General features: G+C 37.7%; 1 protein-coding gene across 6 annotated transcripts; it reads left to right on the forward strand.

Moving 5' to 3' along the window:
• ECT2 (epithelial cell transforming 2) lies at nt 1-27,618 on the forward strand. Of its 6 annotated transcripts, none has more exons than XM_042821096.1 (25): nt 1-68; nt 1,775-1,929; nt 2,869-2,948; nt 3,075-3,167; nt 4,101-4,283; nt 4,821-4,910; nt 5,885-5,992; nt 7,058-7,131; nt 7,245-7,375; nt 8,224-8,339; nt 8,515-8,577; nt 8,946-9,168; nt 10,519-10,655; nt 11,314-11,433; nt 12,201-12,269; nt 13,223-13,333; nt 14,242-14,338; nt 15,057-15,138; nt 16,194-16,272; nt 16,462-16,581; nt 18,020-18,158; nt 19,645-19,799; nt 21,441-21,548; nt 22,667-22,813; nt 26,059-27,618. In XM_042821096.1, the coding sequence occupies exons 2-25, from the start codon at nt 1,800-1,802 to the stop codon at nt 26,146-26,148; spliced, it is 2,745 nt and encodes a 914-aa protein (XP_042677030.1). In that variant the 5' UTR covers nt 1-68; nt 1,775-1,799; the 3' UTR covers nt 26,149-27,618. The 6 variants fall into 6 exon arrangements, with proteins under 6 accessions (XP_042677030.1, XP_042677029.1, XP_042677034.1 ...); XM_042821095.1 differs by having other exon boundaries at nt 39-79; XM_042821097.1 differs by having other exon boundaries at nt 40-85.
• The last annotated feature ends 236 nt before the right edge of the window (nt 27,619-27,854 follow it).

Here is a 27,854-nt window from a genome sequence, read left to right on the forward strand (position 1 = left end):
GCGCGCTTAGTGCGGCGGCTCGCTTTTTGAATCGGTGACGGCGGCTGATGGTGGTGGTGGTTGTTGCGGTCGGTGGCAGGTGGCGGTGAGAGGGAGCCGGGCGGGTCGGGTCGGGGCAGCGCGGAGCCGTGCGGCCGGGTCGGGGCTAAGCCGAGCCCGAAGAGGGCGGCTCCGTGTGCGGGCAGCATGGGGCCGTGCCGCGTAGGAAGGCCCGAGGTCGCCCGTGGGGCGGCGGCCCGGCCTGCTGGCACCTGGCGGCCCGTGAGCGCTGCGGCAGCTGGGCGTCACCCCGCCTGCAGAGCGTGCCTGCTTTAGAGAGCTCGGTGACAGCGCCTCCTTTAAGCCTTGTTCCAGGGGTTGGATATCTTGTGATGTTCAGGTTTTCCCCAAAGCGCAGGGAGATCGTTTATAAGCGTTTTTAGGTTCCCTCTTATGTAGGGGGGAGCTGCTGTGTGCACGTCTTGTGTGTGTGTGCGTGCTGTTTGTTCTGTGCTTTGGCACTGCCACGTGTGGCTCTGGCAACTAGGTTTGCTGTGTTATTGACTAATCTGGGTTGTTATAACAGAATTTGAAGCATCCAAAGTGAAAGCACGTGAATAAACTAGGAAAACCATCTAGAAAATCAGTGCCCAACTCAGTGTATGGGTTACTTTATAATGTACAGCAGGGTTCTCTGGAAGTGTGTATTTGTTGATATGTCTCTAAGTCTAACTACAGCGGTAGGACAGGAGTCATATCATGAATTTGTGAAGAAATCTGTAGGGTTTTAAATTGACAGCAGACTTAATTGGAGAGTTTGTGATCTAACTGCAGATAAGTAGCTTTTCTTCCTGTGTTGTCATGCCAGAACATTCACTTCATTTGTCTTCCAGTTCTTATTTCCCACGTAACTGGGTAGGCATTGCACAACTTGTGCTATTTCAAGTTTTGCTATTTCAAGAATCCTTATTCAAGCAGTGCTTTAACGTGTCTTTTGGCAACTGCTTTTTTTTAGTGGACATTTAAAATATAGGAGCACTTCTTCAGTCAAAGTGATACAGAGAGTTATTATGCTGCGGCAGTTTGATTATAGGGGTTATTTTAGGTAATTCTTGATATTGCTTAGTAAATACTTATGTTAACGTAACTGATGAATCAGAGGAAATGTGTACTTCTTGCTTCATACAGGAAAGGAAATGCACTGTCTCATGGACAGGTGTGTTAGAACATGGTTTTCAGGTTCAAGATTCAGGTAGATACCCGTGCAGAAAGGAAGAATTAAGAGCTATGCTCTTCCAGTTCATCGCCTTGATGAACAAGGAGTGATGGCATCTATCTGTGAGAAGACTGAATTCATCTAACGACAGATACATCTACAGTGCTGTAGTAATGTGGGGCAGTAGCTTTGATTGTGTGGATAGCTCTGTATGCATGCTTCGGCTTTGTAGAGGCTTTGATTCATTTTGAGAAACCTTTGCTTGCAAACTGTTGGTTCCTCTTCTGGGCGCTTGTTTTTATATGACAGAAGTAATTCTGTTCACATGAAAACTCAAAACTTAATGAAGTACTCTGTCCTCTAATTTTTTTGCTGGTATTTCACTATTTCCATAATAGACTTGTAGGCAATCCTTTCTACCAGTTCTCTGACTTTCTGTGACTGTTCTCTCAGTTTGAGTGGGATTTTAATGGGTGAACTCATTTAGAAGTCTAAAGTTACTTCTGACAGCCTTAATCATGGGGATCATTAAGGAGCTTTTCAGCAACTGTAGCTTAAATGAGTACGTCTATCTTCTAGCTGTTGAAGAAAGAAAGAAGTAATCATGGCTGACAACAGCACACTGGTGTCTGAAAGCCGGAGGAGCCTCTTGGCTGATTCTTCTGTTCTCGATTCAAAAATTGTAGAAAACTCCAAAGAAAATGTGCTTCCAGGATCTGTTGTAGATGTTGAAGGTGATGTAAGGAGTTTAAGACCACTTTTACAATGACTGATTACTCTGTGGGTGTTAAGTTTTGGGAAGCTAGAAGTGCTTTGCTGAACTGCAGTTGTATGTAGTACAGCCTAAAGGGTGTTGGTATGGGATCCTTCCACTAGCAAAGGAGGAGTCTTAAATTTAAATGCCTTTTGTTATCAAAATCTTGGCTTATAGCCATGAAATTAAATGGGTCTTCTGACTATTGAAAGATTCTTCTATGGAGTAAATAATTTTAAGTGATAAATGGATGCAGGTGTTTGGAAACTGTAGTGGCTCTGTTGTGCAAAATTACAAGTAGCCTTTAAAAAGATTAATAATCTTGAGTTTAAAACTTATTTAGCTTATTAATTAGTCCTAAGATGCAAGCAACCAAAACCCAACCGAAAACATACTAGAGTATTTCTGTTTGCCTGCAAAACAGTCAGTCTTCTTGATCAAATGGCTGTTGGAGGCTATGCTTGCCCCTTCTTCCTTTCATTTCAGAACTTACTGATACACTGAGAAAAAAGAACAAAATAGCTAATTTTGCTTCTCATATTCCTTTGTGAAGCTGATTAGTTATTAGGCAATAGTGAGCATAGAAGCTAGTGAAGATACCATCTGTCTATCTTCCAGCAAGTCTTGCTATCTAATTCTGTTATAAGCATCAAGTCAATTTTACTTTGACTGTATGGTCATGAATTGAAGGATAATTTTTGTACCATATATTAGAAGTTTATGCTGTGTAGTCGATTGACCATGTCTTAATGTCAGAGCAGTCTTTTTGAGGCAACACTTATTTTCAGGATTGTTCCTGATAAATAAGCTGTCCTGAAAAGGTTATAGTCAGCTTCTTCTAGATGTTATTGCTTGATTTATAATTAACATGGGTTTTTCTAGTGAAATAAGGATGTTATCCTTGTTTCTCTACAAACAGAAGAAATGCCTCAAATAGAAACAAGAGTGGTTTTGGTTCAGGAAGCAGGGAAGCGTGAGGATCTTCTAAAAGCCTTGGAGGTATGTGTGTTTGTCTGAGTTGTTTTCTTGCTTTTCTTAAAAGAGAAAAGAAGTACTGGAATGATGTTGTTTTTCAGACTTCTGCTAACCAATGTGGTTCTGTACTAAAGTTCTCCTCTTCCACAGACCATTAGGATAATGGAAGTGCCAGTTATTAAGATAAAGGAAACTAGCCCTGGTAAATCTGAAGAAAAACTAATAAAAAGTATTGCCCATATGGTATGTCATGCAATTAAGCACGTGTGATTGCATGCAGCATGTTGCACTTCATTGGGACTGAAATGTGTGGGCTCTTCTAATTTATGTTAATTGGGATAATGGTCACAAGTTATGCAAATGTTTGATGGCGTCACTTACAACTCTTCAATCTTCTCAAAACTTTCTCCAACTTCTTTAAGCATCTACCAAGGAAGTAATAACTGCAGCTCTTCAGTAGCTGTTTTCTAGAGGGGTGAGAAATCAGCGCCGACATCCAAATGCATGCTCACTCAGCTAACACAAGTTTTCACTATGAACTGGCTTCATGGTTGGCTAATTGTCTTATTTTTCACTTGAAAGCTGTGTTTAACCTTTAGAGGTGATGCTCTGTTTTCTTGGTATTAAAAAGAAACCAAAACTCTAGGAAATAAAGTCTGGAACTAGTGATTGTTAGACAATGTAGTTAAGTCTTCAGAAATACCAAGCAATGAACTTAACTGACTTCTGTTTTGTTAGATCATATGCAGCATGGAGCTAGCTGTTACAAGCTGAGTGTTGCTTTTCAATTGCATCCAGAAGCACCTTAAGCTATTGTGATTGTCTGAAGGGAGACATTTCATTTTGCTTCTCTTTTTCTCCCTACCTGTAGTTATTGTCATTGCTGTGTTGTCACTGTGAACTGATAAGTAAAACTACTTAATTGCAATTTTTTTTATTCTTCAGAGGCAGGAATTACTTTAAGAATTTTTTTATGCGCTTCATAGTTGTTCTTATACTAGAAAACAATGTTTCTCATCCAGCTTTTGTCTGTCTTTTTGATAGTGTGTCTGTCAGAGTCTGAATTTCAAAATTATGAAAGTACACTTTCATAATGGTCAAAAATAAAAATTAATTTTGATCCTAATTCAAGTATGTTGCTTGAATAACATCCTGCCTCTTCCTGTCCTGCTCAAGGAAATTAAAGTTCCCTACATAAAGACGAATACAATAGAAGAGCTTGGAGATTGTGATTCCCCAGAATTTGAGACTGTCTTCGTTGTAACAGACTTCCAAGGTTCCATCTTTAACAACCTCTGCAAAGCAGACTGCCGTGTCGTTGGGCCTCCAGTAGTACTGCACTGTGCACAGAAAGGAGAGGTATGGGCTGCTTATGAGATCAGCTGAGTAGTTCTGTCATGCAGTGAGTTGTAAGTAGGAAGTGTTTGAAACAATCTCCTTTGCTTTGTGGATCACAGATATTGTCATCAAGGTAAGCTGGAGAAAAGAAAGGTTTTTAGTATCATGTTAGATTACTTTATCTAATGAGAAAGCATGGACAGATAGTGGTAAGGTTACAACTCTACTGCTGTAGCTGTGGGAGTTGTGGGGTTATGCTGTTATGAAAGACAGCATACATGTACTAATAAACACTTGCTTTCAAAAGTCCTCACTTAAAGGAAGATGGATTGAGGAAGAGAAAATGTGTGACGTACTAGCTTTGGAATTTGGAAATTCTCTAGTTATTTTATCACTACTGCTATGTCTGAAGCTGATGCAGAACTCAAAATGCAGGCTTGGACTAGCGTTTCATGTACTTTAATACTAGGAATAACACTATTACATTAAAAATATTGCTTCTGTTAAAACGTTCATCATTATACTTCTAACTGATGAGCCAACTTCATCTTGTTTCAGCCTTTGCCTTTTTCGTGCCGTCCACTGTACTGTGCAAGTATGTTCAACTTGGTACTCTGCTTTACAGGATTCAGGAAGAAGGATGAATTAGTAAGTATTTTTTTTTCTCCCCTTTGGATGGGTAAAGCTGTGTGAAGTGTGATTTTATAATGTGCTTCTGTTCTATCACCTGTTGGATTTAACCATGACTAGAACTTCCATGTCGGGAATGAGCTGCTTTGTTCTTCTGTTGCTCATCAAAAAACAACGACGTCAATGGATAGTAACAAAACTTTACTAGAGTCACTTTTTATTGGAATGATGGAACAAGTACTACTGAGTTGTAGCTGTTTAAACACTTGTAGATTCAGGCTTTTTGATAAGATCTTATTTATCCATTAATGTTCTTGTATTTTTATAGGAAGTAGTGTGATCAGGTAAAGCTTTTCAGTACTATTCAGAGCACTTGCTGTTATTGTATCTTGCTGTCGTGCTGTTAGGACTTGGGTCTTGAAGTAAGCATGAGGTGGTCTTGTACTCCAGTGTTTTACCTTCTTGCTAATGTAATTGGTGTATGATATTCCTGTTGGATGCCTGGCAGTCAGTAGTTTGATTTTTGAACTAAGTATAATTTCTTAAGTTGCTCTTAGGGCTAGAGATGTTTGGTAGTCTGGATGCAGAGTGGACAACTTGCCATCTTTTATGTGAATTCTAGCAGCTGTCCCTTCAGGTAGAACTGACCCAGTCATTGGTGATAACATGCCTCAAATTTATCTCATGTGAAATGAAGGCATTATGCATGAAATTGATCACCAGTGTGCTGATGGCTTGACGTCTTTGTCAAGCTACGTAACAAGGATCTCTAAAATAACTTTTAAAAAAAAAAAAATAAGGGAAAGGGGGAATAGTTCTTATATCAGCTATGGCTTCTTAAAAACAAAGAGAACAAACTGAAGCATTTCTAGTCCTAGCCATTTAATGCAACTTTCTATCACCTGTTGTGTAAATTATTTGTGTACCTTTCTCATTCTGCATTGTGTATTTTAAAAGATTGTCTGTGAGCTTACCTTTTCTTTATTTTGCAGGTTAAGCTGGTGACCTTAGTTCATCATATGGGTGGAATTATTCGAAAGGACTTCAACTCCAAAGTTACACATCTGGTGGCTAATTCAACACATGGGGATAAATTCAGAGTATGTAAGCTTGAATGGTACTTTGTGAGAACTTTCTCGATTTTCCTCTTGTAACAAATTTCAAATTCATCTGCATCTGCTGTCGATCTTGGATACCTGTTTGTCTCTTAGATATCTAAAAAGATTCCCTGAATGCAGAGTTTTTCCTCTGTAGTCGACAAGTTTTGTAATTAACAGGAACCAAAGTGTTAAGGTAATGTCATCGCTGAAACATCAACCAAGTTGTTATTATGGTGTGCTTGCTCTTTTTTTGGACAGGCAAATAAACTTTGAAGTAACTTAAGTGAAACTTCAGTACTTGACTTCTGACACCTTTTTAAAAAAAAACTTTTAGTTTTAGCTTGTTATGCGAAAGCTTTCACATCTTCATTTATGTGTGTATATCTGTATATATTCTTATCTGTGAACACTGAGAAGGCATCATTCAGGGTGCATTCAGTTGACAAGGTATTGTAACTTGATTAATGACAAAAGCATCCATATTCCTGGACTCTCTCTTCCTTGAGCTGTTTGACTGTTACTTTTCCCAGATGTGTCTATCTGATCTTTGAACTGAAAGAGAAGACCTACTTTTGATCTCTGGTCAACCAGGTTTTGGTTTTTTTTTTTTTTTTTTTTTTTTTTTTTTTTTTTGCCACCTCAAAAAGAAATGTTTGGTAACTTTGCGGTCTCTTGACTAGTTGCTTCCTATTTAGTAAAAGCAGACTGGGATGTACATCTTTCTGAAAAAGTATAGGAAGCAGGAAAGGTTCTGTATTCCATTGGAACTGTGATTTGATTTTGGGCTTTTTTTTGTGCTTATGGTGAAGAATATTGGACTAATAATGCACTTTTGAGTAAATTTTGAAGAAGCTATTGGTCCTGTCTTCTAGTCACTAAAGAGATGCATCTTAACTTCTAGGCTGTGCTGTCAGATAATTTTTGAAGGAATAGGTTCACTTTTTTTTTTTTTTTTTTTGAAGCACATGTCTTGAAAAGTAAAAGTTACGTTGGAATTTTTCTTGGCATGGAAGGAACTTAAGTAGAAAACTATTTGTTGCCATTTATGCACTTCTTGTTTTGTAGATTGCTGTAAGTCTTGGTACTCCTATCATGAAAGCGGAGTGGATTTATAAAGCTTGGGAGAAAAGGAATGAAATGTAGGTATTTAGTTTCCTTCAACCCTGATCTTATGACGTGTTCACTTGTAGTACTGGGAATTTAAGTGGTGTTGTCGTACTGATTTAGTTACTTCTGTGCACCCTTTTTCTAGGGACTTCTGTGCAGCTGATGATGATATTAGAAATCAGTTCAAAGTTCCTCCCTTCCAGGACTGCTTGCTAAGTTTCCTTGGATTCTCCGATGAAGAGAAAGCAAACATGGAAGAAATGACAGAAATGCAAGGTTATTGTTTGTGAATGGTGACCTTTGAAATGAATGGGGCTTATGGCTGAAAGATTTCACTGAAACAAAATCCTGGATCATGAATCCTAAGACATTAATGAAGAATCTTCAACATGGAAAGCTCTAAATTGATTTTTCACATGTCTTAAATTCTTATAGCTGTTGAAGACTTGAAACTTCTTAGACTGATTGAAGCTGGGCCATCTTAAAAGAAATTACAGGCTGCTTGAAAATATCCTAGGGAACTTTCAGCTTTGGTATCAAACATTACTGGTGAAATGCTTGACACGAGGTGTTTGAGTTTTTTGGTAGTGTAGGGTTACATTAAGACTTCTGTAAACAGTCATGAGGTAATTGATAGCAGTGGTTCCAGCCTTGTGTTGCTAGAGCATGTATGTGATAGAACTACTGATGTGGGAATGCAGCAAGCTTGTAATAGCAAATTGTCTTCAAAACATGGAAGTTGGCTGTTTTTTTTTTTTTTTCTCTAAAGATTTTAAGAATATTCACAAGTTAGAACCTCTGTGTCACAAAGAGTATACCTGCCTTGTTCTACAAATAAGGAGGACAAACTTTTCAGTAAAGCACAATGTTTATTTCCAGAGAGGTTTAAATGCCCTCTCAGCTATGCCTTCTCTCAACACTTTCTAGATGTACTTCACTACTGTTTGCTGCTGCTTATTTCCTAGAAGCTGTCTGCTGCTGTTAATATATGGGGTGTTTTGCAAGTTTTTCTCCTTGGCTCTTCTGTCCTTGATACTAGGTGCTGTAAAGCTATCAAGCAAACAACTTCAACAATAATATGATTCTGTCTTGCAATTTACCTCTTTGTTTTCTTATTTCTATAGGAGGATGTTATTTACCAGTTGGTGATGAAAGGTGTACACACTTAGTGGTTGAAGAAAGTACAGTAAAAGAGATTCCATTTGAACCTTTAAAGAAACTTTATATTGTAAAGCAAGAGGTTAGTGCTTACAGATTCTTGAAGGAATACACCTTATACTGCTCCATGTGAGACTTTTTTTCTTTAGCTTAAGCTACTTGTTTGCATTCAGTGTGCAAATTGTCATAGTACTACATACATTACTCTGAGCATTTTTAACAATGTGATTTTTATGTGTGGTTTCCTTATTCTTCAGTGGTTCTGGGGAAGCATTCAAATGGATGCCAGAGCTGGAGAGTCCATGTATTTATTTGAGAAGGTGTGTATTGTATGAATGAATTCAACACAGCTTGTACTTGGTGGTGAAATTAGTATGTGTGGGGCCAGAAATTAATTTTTTTAAGCTGCACTTAAATCCCAGGTCATGAATTTTAAGTTTACCCTTAGAGTATTGATTTCAGAAAACATTTTGTTTCCTGAAACATGAATCAAGTTTTACTAAAAGCAAAAACAAAACAACAGCATAAATGTATGACTCCTATTTTTTTTGCAAAATAAAAATAGGGCTTTGTCTGGTTTTCTTGAGGGGGGGAAAAATGTTTTGTGTGCTCATCTGACCTATCTTTGCCTTGAGTTTTGCTGGAAACAGCAAGTGAAAAGACTAAACTGAACTTTCTTTCTCTACAGTCAGAGAGTCCTGGCCTCAAGAAGTCTGTGTCACAGCTTTCTCTGAGTACTCCAAACAGCAATCGTAAAAGACGTCGTTTGAAAGAGACTCTTGCACAGCTGACTAGAGAAACAGACATGTCACCTTTTCCTCCTCGGAAGCGCCCATCAGCTGAACACTCGCTTTCTCTTGGGTCCTTGTTGGACATTTCTAACACTCCAGAATCAAGCACAACCAACGGAGGTACAGTTAAAGACCTTCATTTAGGTGCACTTGCAGTGTTTAAGATATCTCTGCATACAAGTGATAATGGTAATGATGGAGAAGTCTTTCAGAATTTGCTACAGGTTTCCTGGGTAATTCCAGACTTTTTACTTGAAGTGTGTGGGATGCAGGGTCGAAGTGAGGCATTCAGATACAGAGGCCAGGCTGCTGCTTTTCATCACAGTAAGCATATTCAACAGTACTTACAGAGAGGAGTTACTGGTACTCTTAAAAGAAGAAGATTTTAAAAGAATGTAAAAGCATTATATCTTTCTTTTATGTAAGAGGCAATGGTTTTAAATGAAGAGGGTAGATTTAGATTAGATACTAAGAAGGGATTGTTCTCTGCAGGTTTAGTGAGACGCTGGAACAGGCTGCCCAGGGAAGTTTGGAGATCTCCTATCCCTGGGGATGTTCAAGGGAGGTTAGATGGGGCTTTGGGCAATATTTTGTGTCCTTGCTTATGACACGGGGGTGATCTTTAAGGTCTTTTCCAACCTAAACCTTTCTAAATCGCATAAGCAATCTGAAAGAGGCACAGCCTTTGAGTCATAATTCAAGGAATCTGAGAAATAAGCTCATTCTCAATGACCATATTTCTTAGATAGTGCTAGAACTCTTGTAACTCCTCATACAGAAGCTTCTTCTAATGCAGCAGTGGATAGTTTCAGGAAGTGATATTATGAAAACAATAGATATAGCACTTAATAGGTGCTGTGATTATAATGGACTTCTACATCAGAATAGGTGTATACAGATCTCTGCTGTCCAGTACATATGCAGGTATATAAAAATAGTGGACTGTTCCAGGTTAACTTTAGTTTTAAGAAAAATTAACCCTCTTTTCTCATCTACCTCATTTTCCACTTGCACCAGTCGTCTGCCTGCAGTGAAATGCTGTGGTTTTTGCTTGTAAAGACTGATCTCATTCAGTGGTTTTGGGCTGCATATATAATGCAAAGAGGCACCTGAAAGACTTGTTGATGTAGCAAAGCAAAATTAAAAAAAGTCCCATGTGTAAATAATGTTCAGCACTTAGCCTTCAATCGGTACTAAGTGTAAGAAGGCTGAGTCATTGACCAGTCTGTAAATTGCTTACTAGTGGTTTATCAGTCTAAGACTTATTCTGAGGAATAACACGTTACTGTTAGTCTATAATAGCACTAATGAAGTCATTTTTAGACTGAGCTCTGACGACTAAATAAAGAATGGCCTTTTTAGCCTTTAATTCCCTTGAATTCTGAAAGCTTCCCTCTTGGAGGGTGACCTTTTCAGGAACTCTAATTCATAATAGAACTCTGTTTTCTTTTGGAAATATCTTCTAATTAGAAACGCCGAAATCCTGCACAAGGCCATCGAAAAACTCCACTCCTCTTCCACTAAAGCAGTCTGCAAGATGGCAGGTTGCAAAGGAATTATATCAGACAGAAAGTAACTATGTTGATATTCTTACAACAATTATTCAGGTGAGTTGGTATTACAGCAAGTACAATTCAATTGTAATAAGACTCCTAATGTTTAGGTAAGTGACTTGTGGTTTTTGGGCTCTTCAGAACTTAGAGCATTAAATGCATGTGAGGAATGATGTATATGAGCATAAAATGTACTGGTATATTAAAGATGTTGTTAATTATAAAACTTGGAAGTCATAAACCAACTGCAGATCTCAGATTAGAATTTATAGTTGATATGAAAATATTGAATTTTAAGAAAATAAGCTCTTTATGACTTGGGTTTTTAAGATATTAGTGCGTAGATGTGGGAAAAACACTAACCCTGTTTGCTACTGCAAGAAGAGCAGAATAGCAAGCAATTTACAGGAAGAGCTTCACTTCCTAGGAAGTTTGTTTCCTCTGTGGCTCATTATCATGCCTAAAGAATGTGTGTAAGTAGAGGAGAAGATAAAGGGATTATTCTACAGTAATGTTAACTAACCTAGTTTTTAGACCCACATTCGACCACAATCTGTTCTTGTTAAGTGGGAGCAGGATGTATCGATATTGTGACTGCAGGAAATTATGATCTTAAAAAAAAAAAAAAACAAACAAAAAAAAAACATTGTTTTCATAAGTATTTCTTATACAATGCATGGAAGATATAATGATTCTTTGTCTAATACATCAGTTATTTCAAGTTCCGTTGGAGAAGGAGGGACAGCTTGGCGGACCAATACTTGCACAGGAAGAGATTAAGACTATATTCGGTAGCATACCAGATATTCTGGATGTACACACTAAAATCAAGGTAAACTGTAACTTCCTCCTACAGAGCAAGATATGATGCAACTTCAAATTCTTTCAGCTTGTGTTAAGTCATAGCTACTGAATGTGTAGATTCATTAGGGTGAATTAAGTGCAAATCTGTAATATACTGTAAGAACTTAATTTAGAAATTAAGTACCTGAAGTCTGAGAATTGTACTTAACTCATACTGCCATTTATCAACTGTACTCAGAATTGATTAGGTACTGCAGTTGTCTGTTTTTTCTCAACTTTGATGGAATGAAAATAAGTAGCAGAAACAAGTGGAGTCTAGTGGTGAAACCTTTCAATTCAAAGGGAATCCTGAACTTCAGCTGTGCTGTCTCTTCCTGTTATTATCCTGTATCCTGAGAATAAATAAGCTTGATCCTTATCAAGCTGATATGTGCTTAACAGCTTGCTCTGACTCTCCTTAACCCTTGGTGCACCCAGTGAGGGAAACCTATGCTAATTATCATTTAATCCTAACTTCTGTTATACCATTTTGTTGCAGAGCTGACTAGTTCAGACACTGTTAGACTCTGCTTCTATTGATTCAAAGCTGTATATTTAGTAAACCAGAGGAGTTTTTGCTATCATTTCTTAATAGACTTAAGAGGCTTACTGTGAAGTTGTGTGGGTTTTAGGATTGCCTGTTTTGTTATCTGTTTCTGTGCTGATTGTGTGTTTGGCAGAGCACTGGTCCCATCTTAAAGCTTTATGCAGTTGACGCTCGTTATTTTCTTCTCCCCATCCTTGCACCTAATCTAGGAAGACCTGGAAGATCTTATGGTGAATTGGACTGAAAGCAAAAGTATTGGCGATATCTTCCTTAAATATGTAAGTTTCTGGGTGGTTTTATGCGTTATAACGACTATGAACTATTACCTTACAAGCAAACCCACTGTAGGATCTAGCAAACGCAAGCAGAGCACTACTGAGTAAGCAAGAACACTGACTCATATCACTGTATCTTCTGGTTAGACTTCTTAGCTAAGTGATATACTTTGTGTAAGTAATCCCTGTCAAGATTAAGTGTATGCATCTGTCTGTTTGCATTATGGATTAAAACTTCAAAAAGGTGTAATTAAAAACAGCCTCCAATCTGTAGTGCTACAGACATTTTCTACTTAAATGGTAGAAGGAACTCTTTCTGTAATCTTAGTGCTCTTCTGCCTCCTTTCAATAATATGGAATTAGCATGTTAACTTTTTGAAGACACTTGATTTTTCTTGAAGACTTAAAATGTGTAAATAATGACTGCTTATTTTTCACAAGTACACAATGTACAGAATATGAAAGCAATGTCTGGGACTGCAGTGCTTTTTAACATAGTAAGCCTGCTACTCATCTTGTGCTTCTGCTGCCTTAATCATGCTGAGGCAAAGAATATTTTGTCAAAAATCAAAAGCTCTTGATTTGAGGTATTTCTTATTTAAGGTCTTTTTTTCCTAAAAGTGATTGCACACACTGGAGGAAATATCTAAAATTTCCAAAACTTTCACTGAAAGTATTGTGTGAGGTAAGAATCTTCTCTACTTGAAAGAGCTCTTAGTGGTTTCTAGGATTGCCACGTTATACTTGATCTTTGAGAGCAGTCTGTATTTCATAAGCAGCCTTGAATCTAGAACATTTGACATTCAAGAATGTTCTAACTTGTTATGTGAGCATGCACAGGTTTACGATGCTTTATTCTTCATCAAAATGGGCCTTTGAACAGCTCAGGTGTATGAATATACGTGCAGTGCTACGTCATACGTAAAGTGGATCTCTAACAGTTGTTTATTTTTCAGTCAAAAGACTTGTTGAAAACATATCCACCATTTGTGAACTTCTTTGAAATGAGCAAGGAAACTATTACTAGATGTGAAAAACAGAAGCCAAGATTTCATGCCTTCCTGAAGGTAAGTGTTTTGCTCAAAGTTGTGTGAACTTGGCAGCTATCACCAAGTAAACTGTTTAGTGCAGTTGATGAGGAACTTGAAATTTTAAAAGCTTGAATGTTGAATGCTTCTTGGAGAGACAGAAATAGGAAGGATTTGAGCTTCAATCCCTTAAGCTTCTCATGAGACTCTTTACTAAGAGGTCCAGGTTCCTTGTCTCTTACAGCTTCTAAGCTAGTTTGATTATATGCTGAGTAAGTTATTTGTCTTCCAAATACATACCTTTTTCTCTTCACTGATCCCTCTCCTGGTGCTAAAGACTTGAGCTGAAAGCTATTCTGGGAACACTCTTAGCAGTTATGAAGTTCCAAGTAGGTAGAATGTCTCACTATTCCTGCAGCTAATAAGAAGGAGTGTGAGGATTTAAGAGAAGAGACTCTTTAAAGAAAAATTGTAGAGGAGTCTTTATACTTCCAAGGTTCTAGATAAACCTGTATAGCTGACTGCTGGTTCAGTGTAGCTTTAAATCTTCTGCATCCAACAAGCATATCTCAAAACAAGAAAACCCCAAAGAAATCAAGCTATAAGGTCTCAGTTCTTGTTTTCTTAGGTACTGGGGACTTTTTCTGCATATTAATGTTTAAATGATGGGGAAATGATAAAGAATGCAATCAGCTGTCCCTTTGCTTCATATCCTAAGGCATAGTGAGACAAGTCTGAGAAGTTGGTCATGTGGATAGTTGAATCATTCTGAGAAGTGATAAACACCATCTAGATTTGAATGTCTTCTCACATGATTGCTTAATGACTGTGAACCTGTGTTGAAAGGCTCTGAGAAACTTCTACTGCATTGCTAGCCTTGGAGAATACAACACTTACCTTTTATTGGAAAAATAAGAGTTGTTTCCTTTTTTCCCCTTTTCTTCTAGATAAACCAAGCTAAACCAGAATGTGGTCGTCAAAGCCTAGCTGAACTACTTATCCGTCCTGTTCAAAGGTTGCCTAGTGTTGTTCTACTACTAAATGGTAATCTTGTGTTTTTTGTGTGCTTGATCTTGGTATTTAAAACCAAGATAATGCTGCTTTTGGCATGATTAGAATGGCTTTTCTCACATGAAGCATATTTGTTTCTGTGAGTTAATCACACTGAATGGTAATCAGCAAGACCACTTACTGAAGAAAGCATAGTTGAAGAAAATGTCACTTGTGTACCTCAGATATATACAGGGACAGTCAGAAGAAAAGCTTGTTTTGAATGAGGATGAGAGAGAAATTTGTATCAGCAAGGCTACAGCTTCATGTGTTTCTCTTGAGATCACCACTTACTGTTATAATGATAAAATCTGTTAGATGTGTGTGAGTTAACGTTGTCTTCACAAACTACAACATCAACTTCTTAAGGCAGGAATCGGGGTACTTAATAAAGCATGTAGATAGTCCTTGTAAAACTGGCTATTAATGGTAGCAATGTAAGCTTACCATGCAGTTAAACTTGTATTGGAAGCTGAAGGCAAGGACCATATGCCAACATAAGTACAGTGGTGCATAAGTCTCACACGTGTTCAACTACTTCAGTTGAAGACTGAAGGCTGCTTTTAGCAGGCTGCTGTGCTAGGTAGTTCATGGGGATAAAATGATATGAGATGGCTTTAACTTAGAAAATCAAATTGTCTTCCTACTTCTTTTCAAATTCTCAACATTTTATTCTTAAGGGTCTGAAAACTTGCAATGTTTTGAATTGTAGATCTTAAGAAGCATACAGCAGAAGACAACCCAGATAAAATCATTCTAGAGAGAGCTATTGAATCATTAAAGGAAGTGATGACGTAAGTGAAATTCATTCTACAAAACTGTTAGATGTATGCATCTATTCATCTCTTCTAAATTGTCCTTACTTAAAGCATATTGCTACCATATGTTTTGTCTCCATTTAAGTGTGTGTAATATGCATTCCTCAGGAAGTGGTGATTACCATGATTGCCAAAGGATTCTCCACCTGAAGAGTGAGTGGAGGGGAAACAAGCTATCAAATACTTAAATTAATCTGTGGCTTCTCAGATCAGTCTCCCTTCTGCCACTGCCATCATTCTGTTATCCTGTGCAAGAGCCCTTGATGTCCTTGAAAAGCTTCTGTTGTTACCCACTGCTTCTATCTGAATGGCTGCTGACTTCCTACCTGTGTATGAAGCTGAACCTTTTGATTCTTTTGTTCTGTCTGCTCTGTTCTGGTTATTTCTGTCCTCTACAGAGTGGAAGAGATGTGGGGGATAGGTAGCATCTTTTAAGTCTTCGGTATATACAAATTTCCAATGAGAGGTTGTGTAATATTGGTGAAAGCTTATCTGTGTTGTGCTTCTTTATTGATAGCACCATTCTGCAGGCTAAGAGCTGAAGCTGTTCAGATTATAAGGCTCACCTCTTCTGAATTGCAGCATGTGTCTCCAACAATGAGACTTTTATGTATCTATTTCAGCAAATGTTTGTCTGATTTCTAACAACTTCTAATGTCTAATTACTTTGGTTTTTGACTTCTGGTGAACTGTAGTGTTGACTTAGGGTGGTGTTGAGAGACCTGTAGAATGCAGCATATGAGAATTGATCTCTGGTTCCTTCCTCCTGGGGTAGGGAGGGAAACTGGAATAACTGAATGCTATGTCAGCTAATAGAACAATATTCTTGTCATGTTATAGTTCTGAAGCTTCATGTATGCCTGCTTAGCATATGGTGCTTGGATACGTGTAGAGTACATTTACTTCTGTATGTCCAAGTGCTACTCTGTAAGCTTTCTGAATGCTCAGCTTAATTTTTGTCTTAAATGCAGTTGAATCATTTACAGTTGCTTGATATTGGAGATAAATGTAATACAATGTGCTTTCCTCAGGCATATTAATGAAGACAAGAGGAAAACAGAGGCACAAAGGCAGTTCTTCGAGGTTGTCTATGAAGTTGATGGATGTCCAGTAAGTAATTTTTCTGAAGTTGCAGACCTGTAAAAATGATTGCTTGCTTTCTTGCTCCCTCTTCAAGAAAATGTGAGGTTAAAATGCAGTGGTACTGTTTTAAATAGATTTCCAGTGTTAAGTTGTAAGCAAGTAGTAATCCAGCACTCGAATTAAATGCTTAATGAGCTTTTTGCTTCTGTTGCATAGGCCAATCTCTTGTCCTCTCACCGAAGCTTAGTTCAGCGTTTGGAAACTGTTGCACTTGGTGATGATCTCTGTGACAGGGGAGAACAGGTCACGCTCTTTCTGTTTAATGACTGCTTAGAGGTAAGATTACTGTATGAATACTTCTAATGAGTTGTAAAATGTAACATTTCCTGAATTTTAGAAGGTAAGAATATAGAAGAATAAAACAACAATAGCTTTCTAAGTTTAACCTGTCTCTTTATTTACTTCTAATGAGTTGCAAAAAAAAAAAAAAGTCACAGAATTAAGAAGAATTAAGAATTAAGTCACAGGCAGCTGATAGTTCAACACATCCTGATGTTACCTTTTTGGTAGGTACTGTATAAGTAACGCAAGTAGCTGATCAGTTTTGGATGATCTTATAGCAAGATTAAGAAGTTGACATTAAAGAGCAATGAAGGGCATATTTGCCTTGGAAAAGCAATTAACAATTCTATATGGAAGTAAGGCCAATGTATCTAACACACTTTGAAAATTAGCACCATAAATGACTGATACTTGTCCTGTCACTCACTGAACTTTTTTCATTATTACATGCAGTAGTATCAAACAATATTACAGTATTTTCCTAGCATTTCTGTGTTGTATGCCAATATCTATACTTCTCTGAGAAATAAGTTTCTATTCTTTTCTGCTTAAGCATTCTCCTTAATTCTCAATATGTTTAATTACATATCTGCATGGCACTTTAAGTAGTAGCAATGGATGAAAAAGTGCTGGAGTCTGGCTCAGCAGGTTGTTGGTGTGTTTAAAGTTTAATTGTATTTAATGTGAATATATGTACCTCTGAGATAGGGCTGTTTGTGCTTTGGCCAACAAAGAAAACGGGTCCACATATCATGTATCTAGACTAATATTATGTTAAGAAGATACATGATGAAAAGTACCTAGGAGTAAAGCTGACTTAGTTTCACTTGTCACTTGTGAATGATGGAAGGGAAAGTGAAAACAAGCCAAGAACCTTAATTGAAAGTATCTCTTCTGTAAAATAAAAACTGATGTTACCAGTGATGTTACCTCTGTTTTTAATATGAAGTTAAAACTAACCTACCTCCACTGTCAAAATCTACACCATGACTGCATGGATGAGTAACAGCAAACAACACTTTCAGGACAGTACTCACCACAGTCTGTTTTGATTTACTCACGTGGGCATTGTCTTCAGTGTTTAAACCTTGACTGACTTGTAGTAGTTTTCTGAGCCTTTGCTTGTTCTTCAGGGTAGAATTGAGACTTGTAATACAAAGCTGCTTTCCTTCTTCGTTTTTTTCCAGAGGTGAGGGTGTTGCTGCTAAGTAACAAGTATTTCTTGGCCACTTGAACTGTCTATAAGCATCTTTTATCTCAAATTCACTGAAGACTTTTGTTGTACAGTAATGTAGTTCTTTAAAATGCTCCAAGTGTATTTTTCTGTAGCGAGGCTTTATTTTCATTCCTGAATTTTAGAAGGTAAGAATATAGAAGACAAATAAAACAATAATAGCTTTCTAAGTTTAGCCTGTCTTTTATTTAACTGCAGATTGCAAGGAAGCGTCACAAAGTCATTGGTGCTTTCAAGAGTCCTCATGGCCACACAAGACCTCCTGCTTCTCTTAAGCATGTTGTACTCATGCCTCTCTCCCAGATCAAAAAAGTCCTGGATATCAGGGAGACAGAAGGTCTGTATGATCTAAAAAGCCCCAACAGCAATGAAAACTCCCTTTTAAAGGATGAAGGTTTTCCCATCGTGAGACAGAATGCCAGGGCATATTTGTTGTATGACAAGTCAGGTATGAGATTCTAGTATAAACTGCTGTTTGAAGCTGTCTGCAAGCTTGAAAATGTCCAGTTTTGGCATTTTTTGGCTTTTCAAGACTCACTGTGGGCTGCTAGATCTGACAGAGCTATTAGGTGGAGTTAGAAACCATTTGTTAACCAAATGACAGTATGACTTAAGGTACTGCATTTGACAGCTCTGAAATTACAAAGCAAAAAAAGCAACAACAAAAACAACAAAACTCAAACTACAAAAAAACAGATGAGACTTCAGTCCAAAGCAGAGGAAAAAGCTTTTGTTATGAAACTAAATATTGTATAAAAGGTGGTAACGATGCTCAGGAGCTATGCTTAGCCTCTTAGGGAAAAAAAAAAAAAACCTTAAAAAAAACTTAAATGACTTGATTTCTGTGGCTGCTTTCCCATACTGAGGCTATAAACGTTTCACTAAAGTAAAGCATTACTAGAGCAGCAGGACCAGTGCTACAAGTAGTATTCCAACCTTGCTAAGAATCCTAAGAGTAGGTTCAACATCTGTACCCTAGAAAGATAAATTTGATATTTCACTTGGGGTGATCAACATGCACTTTGGAATTGTTGTGGTTTCTTCTCTGAAGCACCTGTATCTAGAAAGCTAATGAGAAACAGGAATGACAAAGCAGGTAGGTCATAAACGTGTTGCTTAACTGCTGAAAACTGCCTACAAAAAGTTAGCTTAAGTCTTCTTTTAAGAGGTTTTTCTTCATTTATGGTATGATACTGAGGTTTATTCAGGGACTTATATAAATGTCTCCCATCAGACAAGTGTCTGTTTAATATTTGCTTAAACTTCAATATGCTACTTGGAAGAGGTCAGCTACCCTGACTTAGAGGATGCTGTTTTTAAAATTGTTTCTTTCCTTAACTGTGTTTAGCACGCTTTGGCTGAATGTCCTCTAAAGTATCAGCAATTGATTTACTTTCTGCTCTTAAGTGAGCAATGTTGGTCAAGTCTAAAACTTCAACTGCAGCACTTTGAATGTCATGTTTATTACTGACATCTTTTGTTGCTTTCACTGCCTTACACAACAGGGTAAATGTTTTTTTTTTTTTTGTCAACAGAAGGAACAATCTGTCCAAAACTTCATGAGTCAAAGAATATTCACTGCTGTATCAGTGAAAATTAAATAGTCTAGACTACAGTGTGCAAGCTCATGCAGTTCTGCAGTTGTGCAAGTAATAAATTCCTTGTACTAAGTTACATAACCTCTAAGTCTAACTTCTGGAAGCTGAAGGGTTAACTCTAAAAGATTATTCCCATTATCCTCCTTTGGGGTGGGAAGTCATATGAAATAGAATTCTCTTGTCTTACCTCTGTCTTGTTTGTTTGTTCTTCTAAAATGTCTGTAGATTGCCACAAAGCTTTTGCCTTAGTTGTTCGCCCACCTACAGAACACAACAACAAGCTATTCAGTTTCCAAATGACCAGTGAAGAACCTCCTAAAGAAGACTGGCTGAAAACATTGTGTCGACATGTAGCTAACACAATTTGTAAAGCAGATGCAGTAAGTTCTCTGCAGCCATGTTGTCTGGAAATATTTTGCTCTGTTGGCTTGAAATACAGAAAAGTAAAGAACTTGTTAATAGTAGATGTGCTCTAGGTGAAGTAGAGCAGCAAATCTTTGTGCTAGCATGTAGGCAAGTAAGTGGTTAAAAAGTGGAAGAGGAAGCAGCCTCAAAGTTAGCTTCTGCAGAAGCTAGTAAATACATGAAAGAATCACACCTTTCACCCAGCACAAATTATAAATAATTCAAACTCTGCACTGCTGAGCTTCCGTAGGGCAAATCTCAACCAGATTGTCTTCAGCTTGCTTTCACTGTTTATCTGCAATCTTAGCATTGTGAATTATATGTTGGTTTAACTCTTTGTGTTAGGTTTAATTTTTGTTAGTTTTTTTTATGTATGGGCATGAGGGCATAAGGGGTGTGAAGCATCATCATGCTACAGACATTCCTCCAACCTTAAAATAGGGAAATAAGAGATGCTGGCCTTCATTTATCTTAAAAGCTCGATGTGCATGCACACTTTACACACTTTTTTCATAGCCAGAAACTATTAATTGGGAGTGCAGATCCCTTCCAATTAGGGCAAAAGTCTTTTGCCCAACATTCTAACTATATATGAATATATAAGAATATGTGCATATGTAATTCAAATTTGCTGAAAATTCACACAGTATGTGAGGCAAACCAGCTTGGTTTTGTAGGTAATGTTTTACGTTCTGCACTGTTTTCTTGGTGTATAGTATTTGTGTCTTTGAGTACTTTAGAACACACTTGCATTAAAATATCTTCTGTCTTGCTTAGAATCTCTTTGAGGAATGTTGGAATATGAAACTTGGTGTTGTGGTTTCTTTCTTCCAAGTACAGAGCAGGAGAAGCACCCATTCAGATGGGTTAATTTACTTCAATCTGTATCAGTCACCTGTATTCACTCTTGATTCTATGAAGTATAACAGAAAGGAGTGGAAATAGGAAAAATAGAAATAGAAAATTCATCTATATGTGACAAAATTAGTTCATTGTGCCCACAGCATTCAGAATCATTTGCTGACAAATAGTATTCAGTGTAATAGATTGCTATTAATTATAATTTATGTAATTATTGGTTTGTAGTGAGTACGTAACTTTTTTGCTAATGTAAGTGGCAAGCTGAACTTCAGTCTAAGGTTTCTTTGTGTTTTCAGTAACTCTCAATACTGTGTGACAATGAGAGATAGCATAGACTTGCCACATGGTGGCAGTAAAAAACTTTAACTAGTCTGCTAGGCAGTGGGAGTAGCCATAGACCTTGCTTGGTGTCCTTAACGTTTTTCTTAAGAAGGGTCTTATGTGCCAGTGAAAGAAACAAGTATTTAGTTTGGAACTCCTCGTGAGTGCTTCAGACCTACTGCCTTTGCTTTAGTTACCCCTGAACTTGAAACTGGGTAAACAAACATGAAGGTAATAAAGTCATTCTGTAGCTGACTACTGGTGGTTAATATCACGAAACCGCTTCAACACAAATAGTTTTTCTCTGTATTGTAAGAGAAATACAGAGGAATGCAGCTATTAAAAAATCTCTAAACCTGACTTAATGAATTAGAGAATTATATTTTTTCAAGTGCTTGTGTTTGTGAAACCACTAAGACTATGTTTGTCTGCAGGAAAACCTTATTTATGCTGCTGATCCTGATTCAGTTGAAGTAAATACTAAAGATATGGACAGTACTTTAAGTAGAGCATCTAGGGCAATAAAGAAAACATCAAAAAAGGTAAGGTACTACAAAAACTGTGCTTTGCAGCAGAATACATTCTAGTCAGAATGGCATTAGTATTCCATTTCAAGGGCTTTGTAGAACTTATAGCAGTTGTAGGAAGAACTTAATCTCAGTGAGACTCATAAGTTTTCTCCTTAAAGGCAGAAGGTAGGGAGTGCTTGAGGGCTTGAGGGTAGTTTTGGGGTATCTTAATTGGAGTATCTTAAGTGTTGTAGTTGTAAATATTATATAGGTATTATTGATATCATTATGGAACTTTATTTACAATGTTCAAATGATTAAACTTCAGGAAAACAGACCTCAACTGTAACTGCTTTTAGCATATTGAGTGGTGTTGGCAGTTATCAAATTTCAAAATCTTTCAGAAGTAAGATAACTGTGCATGCTCTAATGTCAGATTTCAAAGTTACAAGGAAATAAGTGTTGAAGGCTGTTTTCTGCCTTTATGTGCTTCCTTTTGTATATGGCTTAAGCTGCTCTTAATTGAAGTGTGCTCTGTGTTGCTGGGAGGGATTGCCTGGGAAGCAGGAGGAGGGCTGCCTGTCTGCTCTGTCATGTAGGCTGTGCTCTTGGTGTGGTTCTACTGAAGCCTGTGGAATATGAGGGGACTGACAGAGGGTGAAGCAGCAAGGAAGAATCTGTTCTCCATTCTTCTCAGCAGCCTTGATGCAGGCTTATTCTCATCAAGATGATGCTGTTTCCTGGGGAAACTGTAGAGGCTACTGTAGTTTAGAAGGTGCTGAAGGCTGAACTGAAAGAATCTTAATTCAAGGGGAGCTGACCTTTCAAAATGCAAGGGATGTGGGGAAGTCTAGTTGACCAGACCTTGTTTTTTTACTTTTCTCATCTCTTATTTTTTTCCAAAATGCTGCTGTCATGCAGACAAGTGACAATAGCACGGGTTGTGGGGACTCCTAAAAGTCAGACCCAGTTGCAAGTTGTCTTTTGTTTATTTGGTCTTAATTTTTTAATGTGGGGAAGAGCTATCATGTCCTCCTAGCTCAGAGCTTGTCCTGTCCTACAGATGTTCAAAACTTGAATAGTACCTTACTGTGGTAGCTATTGCAGCCTGATCTTTGTCAGTGTGTAACAGTGCTTGTCAAACTCCCCAGGTTACGAGAGCATTTTCTTTCTCAAAAACACCGAAGAGAGCTCTTCGAAGGGCTTTAATGTCACACAGTGCAACAGAAGGAAGAAGTCCCAGCTCAGCTAATGAGAGTTATATAGGCAGCCGCCTGACCAGTACGTCGTCGTTAGCGGTAAGTTAATTAGCTGTGCAGGCCAAAGAAGCAACTTGCTTAAGACCACAGTCGTTCTAATGTCGATCTTACAACAATTTCAAGATCTGCAGTGGAGAAAATTATTTTTATCTATATTAATAGATGTGTTCTTTTCAGAGTACAATTGTTTAATAAGGCTTGCTTACTGAGAATGCAGGAAGATGTGCTAGTATGTAGCAGAACCTGGGAACTGTTAATACATTTAAGCTGCAAATAAACTTGCAGGAACTGGAATATGCATCCTACTCTGAACTAGCAAGAAACTCCCAGCACTTCTATATGTTGGTTTGGGCTATTGCATTTTGGACAAAACACAAATGAAATGTAGACCTCTGAATAGTGTGGTGAGAACACCAGTGGACAAAGTAATAGGCATCCCATGAAACAAACTGGGAAGGATGTGTAGAGAGCTATCGATGTTGCAGCCTGGTAGCTTTTAAAAAGGCAAGCGAGTTACCTGCTCATCAAAATCTTGGTGAAATAAATTTGGTCTTTGCTGCAACTGCTGCTATGCTTGGCTATCTATTGCAGCTCTCTTCTGCTGCATTAGCTCAGACAATTTTCTAATACAGTCTAGCATATTGCTCTAGATTTGGGAGATTTTTCCATCATCTTTTAGTTTTTTGAGTAAGTCTGCGTTGAGTGAACATTACTTTAAATTCTGCAGTTTGTAGGACAGCTAGTCAAGAGCAGGATTTCCTGTGCATCTTTCTACTACTGATTTGTATGTCAGAATCTTAATACAGAGATAATTCAGTATGTTTGAGTGGCCTTTAAATTGTGCAACACAGACTGCCATACTATCTGTCACATTAGATAGGCATGAAGAAATACAAATTAATGAAGGGAGGAAGTGTGACAGTGAACTCCCTTGGTTTATGGGAAATTAACAGAAAATGAGATTGGCTATAACCCAGTTCTGTGTGGTGATTTTCTTCAATTATGATTGCTTCAACAGTTGTTTTGGAATTCTAATATTCCGCCCTTGTTTTGATGTAGAACTATCTCATTTCTCATGAAAGTACAAGTTGTGCATTTTTTCCTGTTTCTCTGTACTTAACTACTTTTCTATAATGACAGGAATTTAGTAGTAAAACTTGTTTTATTTTTTTCCTCATAACTTTTGGACCTCAGAGTAAGCTGCAGCTTGGCAGCAGAGCGTGAGTTCCATTTGATGTTATATAGGGTTTTTAATCCATCTCCCACCCTATGGAATTGGCATAAAGCTGTTTTGGTTGAGTCATGAGGTTAGAGATTCATCTTTTTTTTAATTCTAACATTAGTTTTATGTATTATATACACTCCCTTCTAAGCATGATCTCCAAGAAATGGGGATAGGCTTTAGCATAGTGAGCAGTTTTGAAGGGGGGGGGGAACAGGGCCTTTCAAATAGATGGTAATATGGTTCTTGAGTAGCAAACTAAAGCTGTAGGAAATCTGTCTGAGATCACTCAGGGAGCCGAACCTGTAATCGAGGCATTGTTTTAATTAAAATCCTGGCACTGTGTTCATGTGGGGAGGGGTAAGTAGTGGAAAAATCACTGAAGCTTAGATGTCTTCATGCTTGGACTCTTAAATCCTTCCTAACTGTAGATTGCCCGTTCATTGTCTTCATGTGGCCTAAATGGCTCTGTGAAATGTGGTGTTAATGTCCATTGCTCCAATTCCGTTGATCTGAGCTCTCAGAAGCCCAGGCCTTGACCTGTGCTCTGTCCTGGCTCTCCAAATAGTCATTTATCAAGTGCTATAGAAGAAGACAGAACTTCTTCCTATCCCTATTATGTCCTATTTTCCTATTGTCCTATCCCTATTATTACTATCACCTTGGTGCTGAAGATAACAAGTATGGTGCTGGGAAGTTATGTATGTCCAATCCTGGCTGTTAATGCCCACCTTGTATGAAGTCAGCACCCAATCCTGATTAAGACAAATTGGTACAGCTACCTAAAACCTGGAATCCACAGAGTTATAAACAGTATTGAGTTCTCCTTTGACTTGTAATGCTTTGGGTTACTCAGCACTGACGCACTGTGCTATTTCTGCTTTTGAATGCCAAGTTAATTCTTTCAGAGATCCTTCTTAACTTTTAATTAAGAAAAGTTAGACCTAATTAAAATAATATTGAACAACTACTTGTTTCAATTCATTGTGTCCAGGCAGCAGTGTAGCTTGCCAGCCGGTGCCAGAGTCCTCAGGACCAGTATTTTAACTGCAGGGTGGTCTTGTATGGCTAACTTTATCTGTGGTTTTAACTTCTTGTTTCCCATATGTAAAGGATAAAAAAACATATATCCCTATGAACTGTTAATTAGAACAGCAATATAAAGAGGCTTAGGATTTAACATTCAAATAGAGCATATGGCTGCAAATAGAAGACGTGCTATAGACACACATTAGATTTCCTAAAGAAAAAAGAGGAAAAGCATGCCTTTACCTGCCCAAAGCATTGTTATTTAAAAGGTTCCTGAATTACATGGCTGCAGCAGGCCACCTAGCAAACAAAACCATGCTGAAAAGCATGAGCAACAGAAGGTTGGTAGTGGAAGTACTTAAAGGACTGATGTAAAAACTATAAAATCCAAGTTGATGCGAAGAAGCAACTCTTAGGAAGCAACTCTTATTAGAGTGTATTTATGTATGAGATTCACTGTAACTTAAGTCTTTAGTCCTTAAGTCTAGTGTTTCTACCACCAGAAAAATCACGTTTCTACCTATTGTGTGTAAATATTTGCAGTTAAAGCAAGTTTTGATAAGTCACTGTGATACAGAATATCTCTCTGTCGCCAAGAAAACGTGTGTTCAGTGACTGATTTGGGGCTCAAGCCTAGTAAGAACACAGTTGTAGGGTATGAGGGGAACTAAGTTCCTCCAAGGTTGTGATGATAGCAACCTCACGTTTGGAAGAAGGTAAGTAGTGCAAAAAGAGTGATGTGGAACATGCTAATACTTGCCTTTGAAGAGTAGCTTTTAAACATGTTCTTGTATTCTGTATTTCTGATCTAGTAACAAGGGGAAGTTTTTATTCTTTGTACTACTTGTTTGGTGCTATTTAACTTTGCCATTCAAAATCTAGAAATATTGAATGACTTATTTAAAAGGCTGTCCATCTTAAATATCTTCCTGACAGAAAGTGTAAGGAATCTGTATATATCAAAGTTGAGAAATGACTACTGATCTACTGACATCGATTACAACACAACTACTCTTTTTTCCCTCCTCAACAGGGCATTTCTTCTCCATCCTTGGTCAGCCTCCCCTCAATCTTTGAGAAGAGGAGTCATACGTTAAGTCGATCAACAACCCACTTGATATGAAGCAGGCTTTAAGTACAATGCCACACTGTAATGACTGACAAACAGCTGGCTGTTCAAATGACCTGTTACTGACATTAATGGTACCTTAGTCATTAGCACTTAGCAATGATTAGCAAAATGTTAGATAACACTAAGTTAATCACAAAGGGGTTTCTAGTTGTACTGATGCGGATCAGGTAATCAGTGGAGTGAGTAACTTGGTCCTTAAGACCCATTATTCCCTTGCACAATTTTTTCACCAACATAATTAAAGCATTTTCTTTTATGGAAACCGTCCCCTCTAAGCAACAAACTAATTTTGAAATAAGGATGATGATCACATAACTTACTGCTGGTTTGAATGACTCCCATGCTTGCCTAACTTAATCAATTGGCTGAGCACTTTAATGTTCAAACTGTTGATTTCTTAAATGGAGATGCATTATGAAGTACCTGACCTTTTGAGTATGACAGTTAACCTGTTGTACAGCTGCTTATTCCACATATTTTATAAGTGTAGCTGTTTATAAAGAAGTGGGATTGAGTTTCTCTGACTGTGATCTTCTGCAGCCTCACTGTAATACAGTGGTATGTTGGTTTATTTGAACAGTAAGTTTAATGGCTATAGCTAGCTTTGTCCACCACAAATGATTAAAAGAAAAATGAATATGCTCAAGAGTTAAGGCTTTCCCTTTTAGTTAGGGCTGTTTGAAAATGGCAATAAAAAACAAAGAACCTATGAGATCCAAATGTTTGGTTAATAGCTCATTATTTAATGCATGAGGTTACTGATGTGACGAGGGCCCGGTTTGGGTGTGTTAAATTTCAGGTGTACTCCTAAGGCTTTTATTTGTCTTTTTCATGTGTTTCTGTTGTCCTTCAAAGCTGTGTGTTCATTCCTTTCATATCCTCTCAGTCAGTATGATTCACTGCTATCTCAGGAACCATTTAAATATGTATATTTCTGCATTTCTTTGATGGTTTAGTAATTGTTTAACTATCTGTCTGTATTAGGAGTTCTCAACTAGAGAGGCTTCTTAACCACCAGTGTCCTGTCTTGTCTATATGTAATTAGTTATGTTTCTGAATCTGTCAGACTAAACTGCTTTTATATTTTGTACCAATCCAAGCAATGTAAATAAACTGTTTAAAGTAAAACACCTTATGGCTTTGCTAAGCAGGCTTTTATGGAAGTCCACTCTCATTTTGCACAAAAACATTGAGTTGGGTTCCACTCTATAAATGTACTCTGATTAACTGTAATAGCTATTTTTAATAAGATATGCATCTTGGTAGGCCTCGGTCTGCCAGAACTGAATCCTTTTGTTTCCTTCATGTCTGCCATTCTGCCTTGTTTCACTGGGTGTGTATATATCCATGGGTGCTTTGGCCTTATCCATTCAAAGCAAACATCTGAACTTAATGTGCACTGGACTTGATGTAATAAAGTATCTTTAGGAAAGAATCCATGCAATAAATCCTCTGCTAAGAATATCAACCACAGACTTGGCTTTCTTTTGTTGTCTTTGCACGGGCATCTCCAGCCTGGTAAATTCCAGATAAATTATTGCAAAATTTCTTCTCTGACTTTCTACTGTACTGCTTTTGACAGTATAGCTGTAGAAGCAGCTTTGTCATAAGGTTCACTTTTGCCTTGTGGAATTTCACACAATCAGCGTGTGAATGAATGCAGGAGCTGGTGCTGCTATGATAGCTTATGAAATAGT

Source organism: Centrocercus urophasianus, unplaced genomic scaffold (assembly GCF_019232065.1).
Source record: "Centrocercus urophasianus isolate 14NV4802_14NV808 unplaced genomic scaffold, USGS_Curo_1.0 seq_19, whole genome shotgun sequence".
Classification (NCBI taxonomy): Eukaryota; Metazoa; Chordata; class Aves; order Galliformes; family Phasianidae; genus Centrocercus; species Centrocercus urophasianus.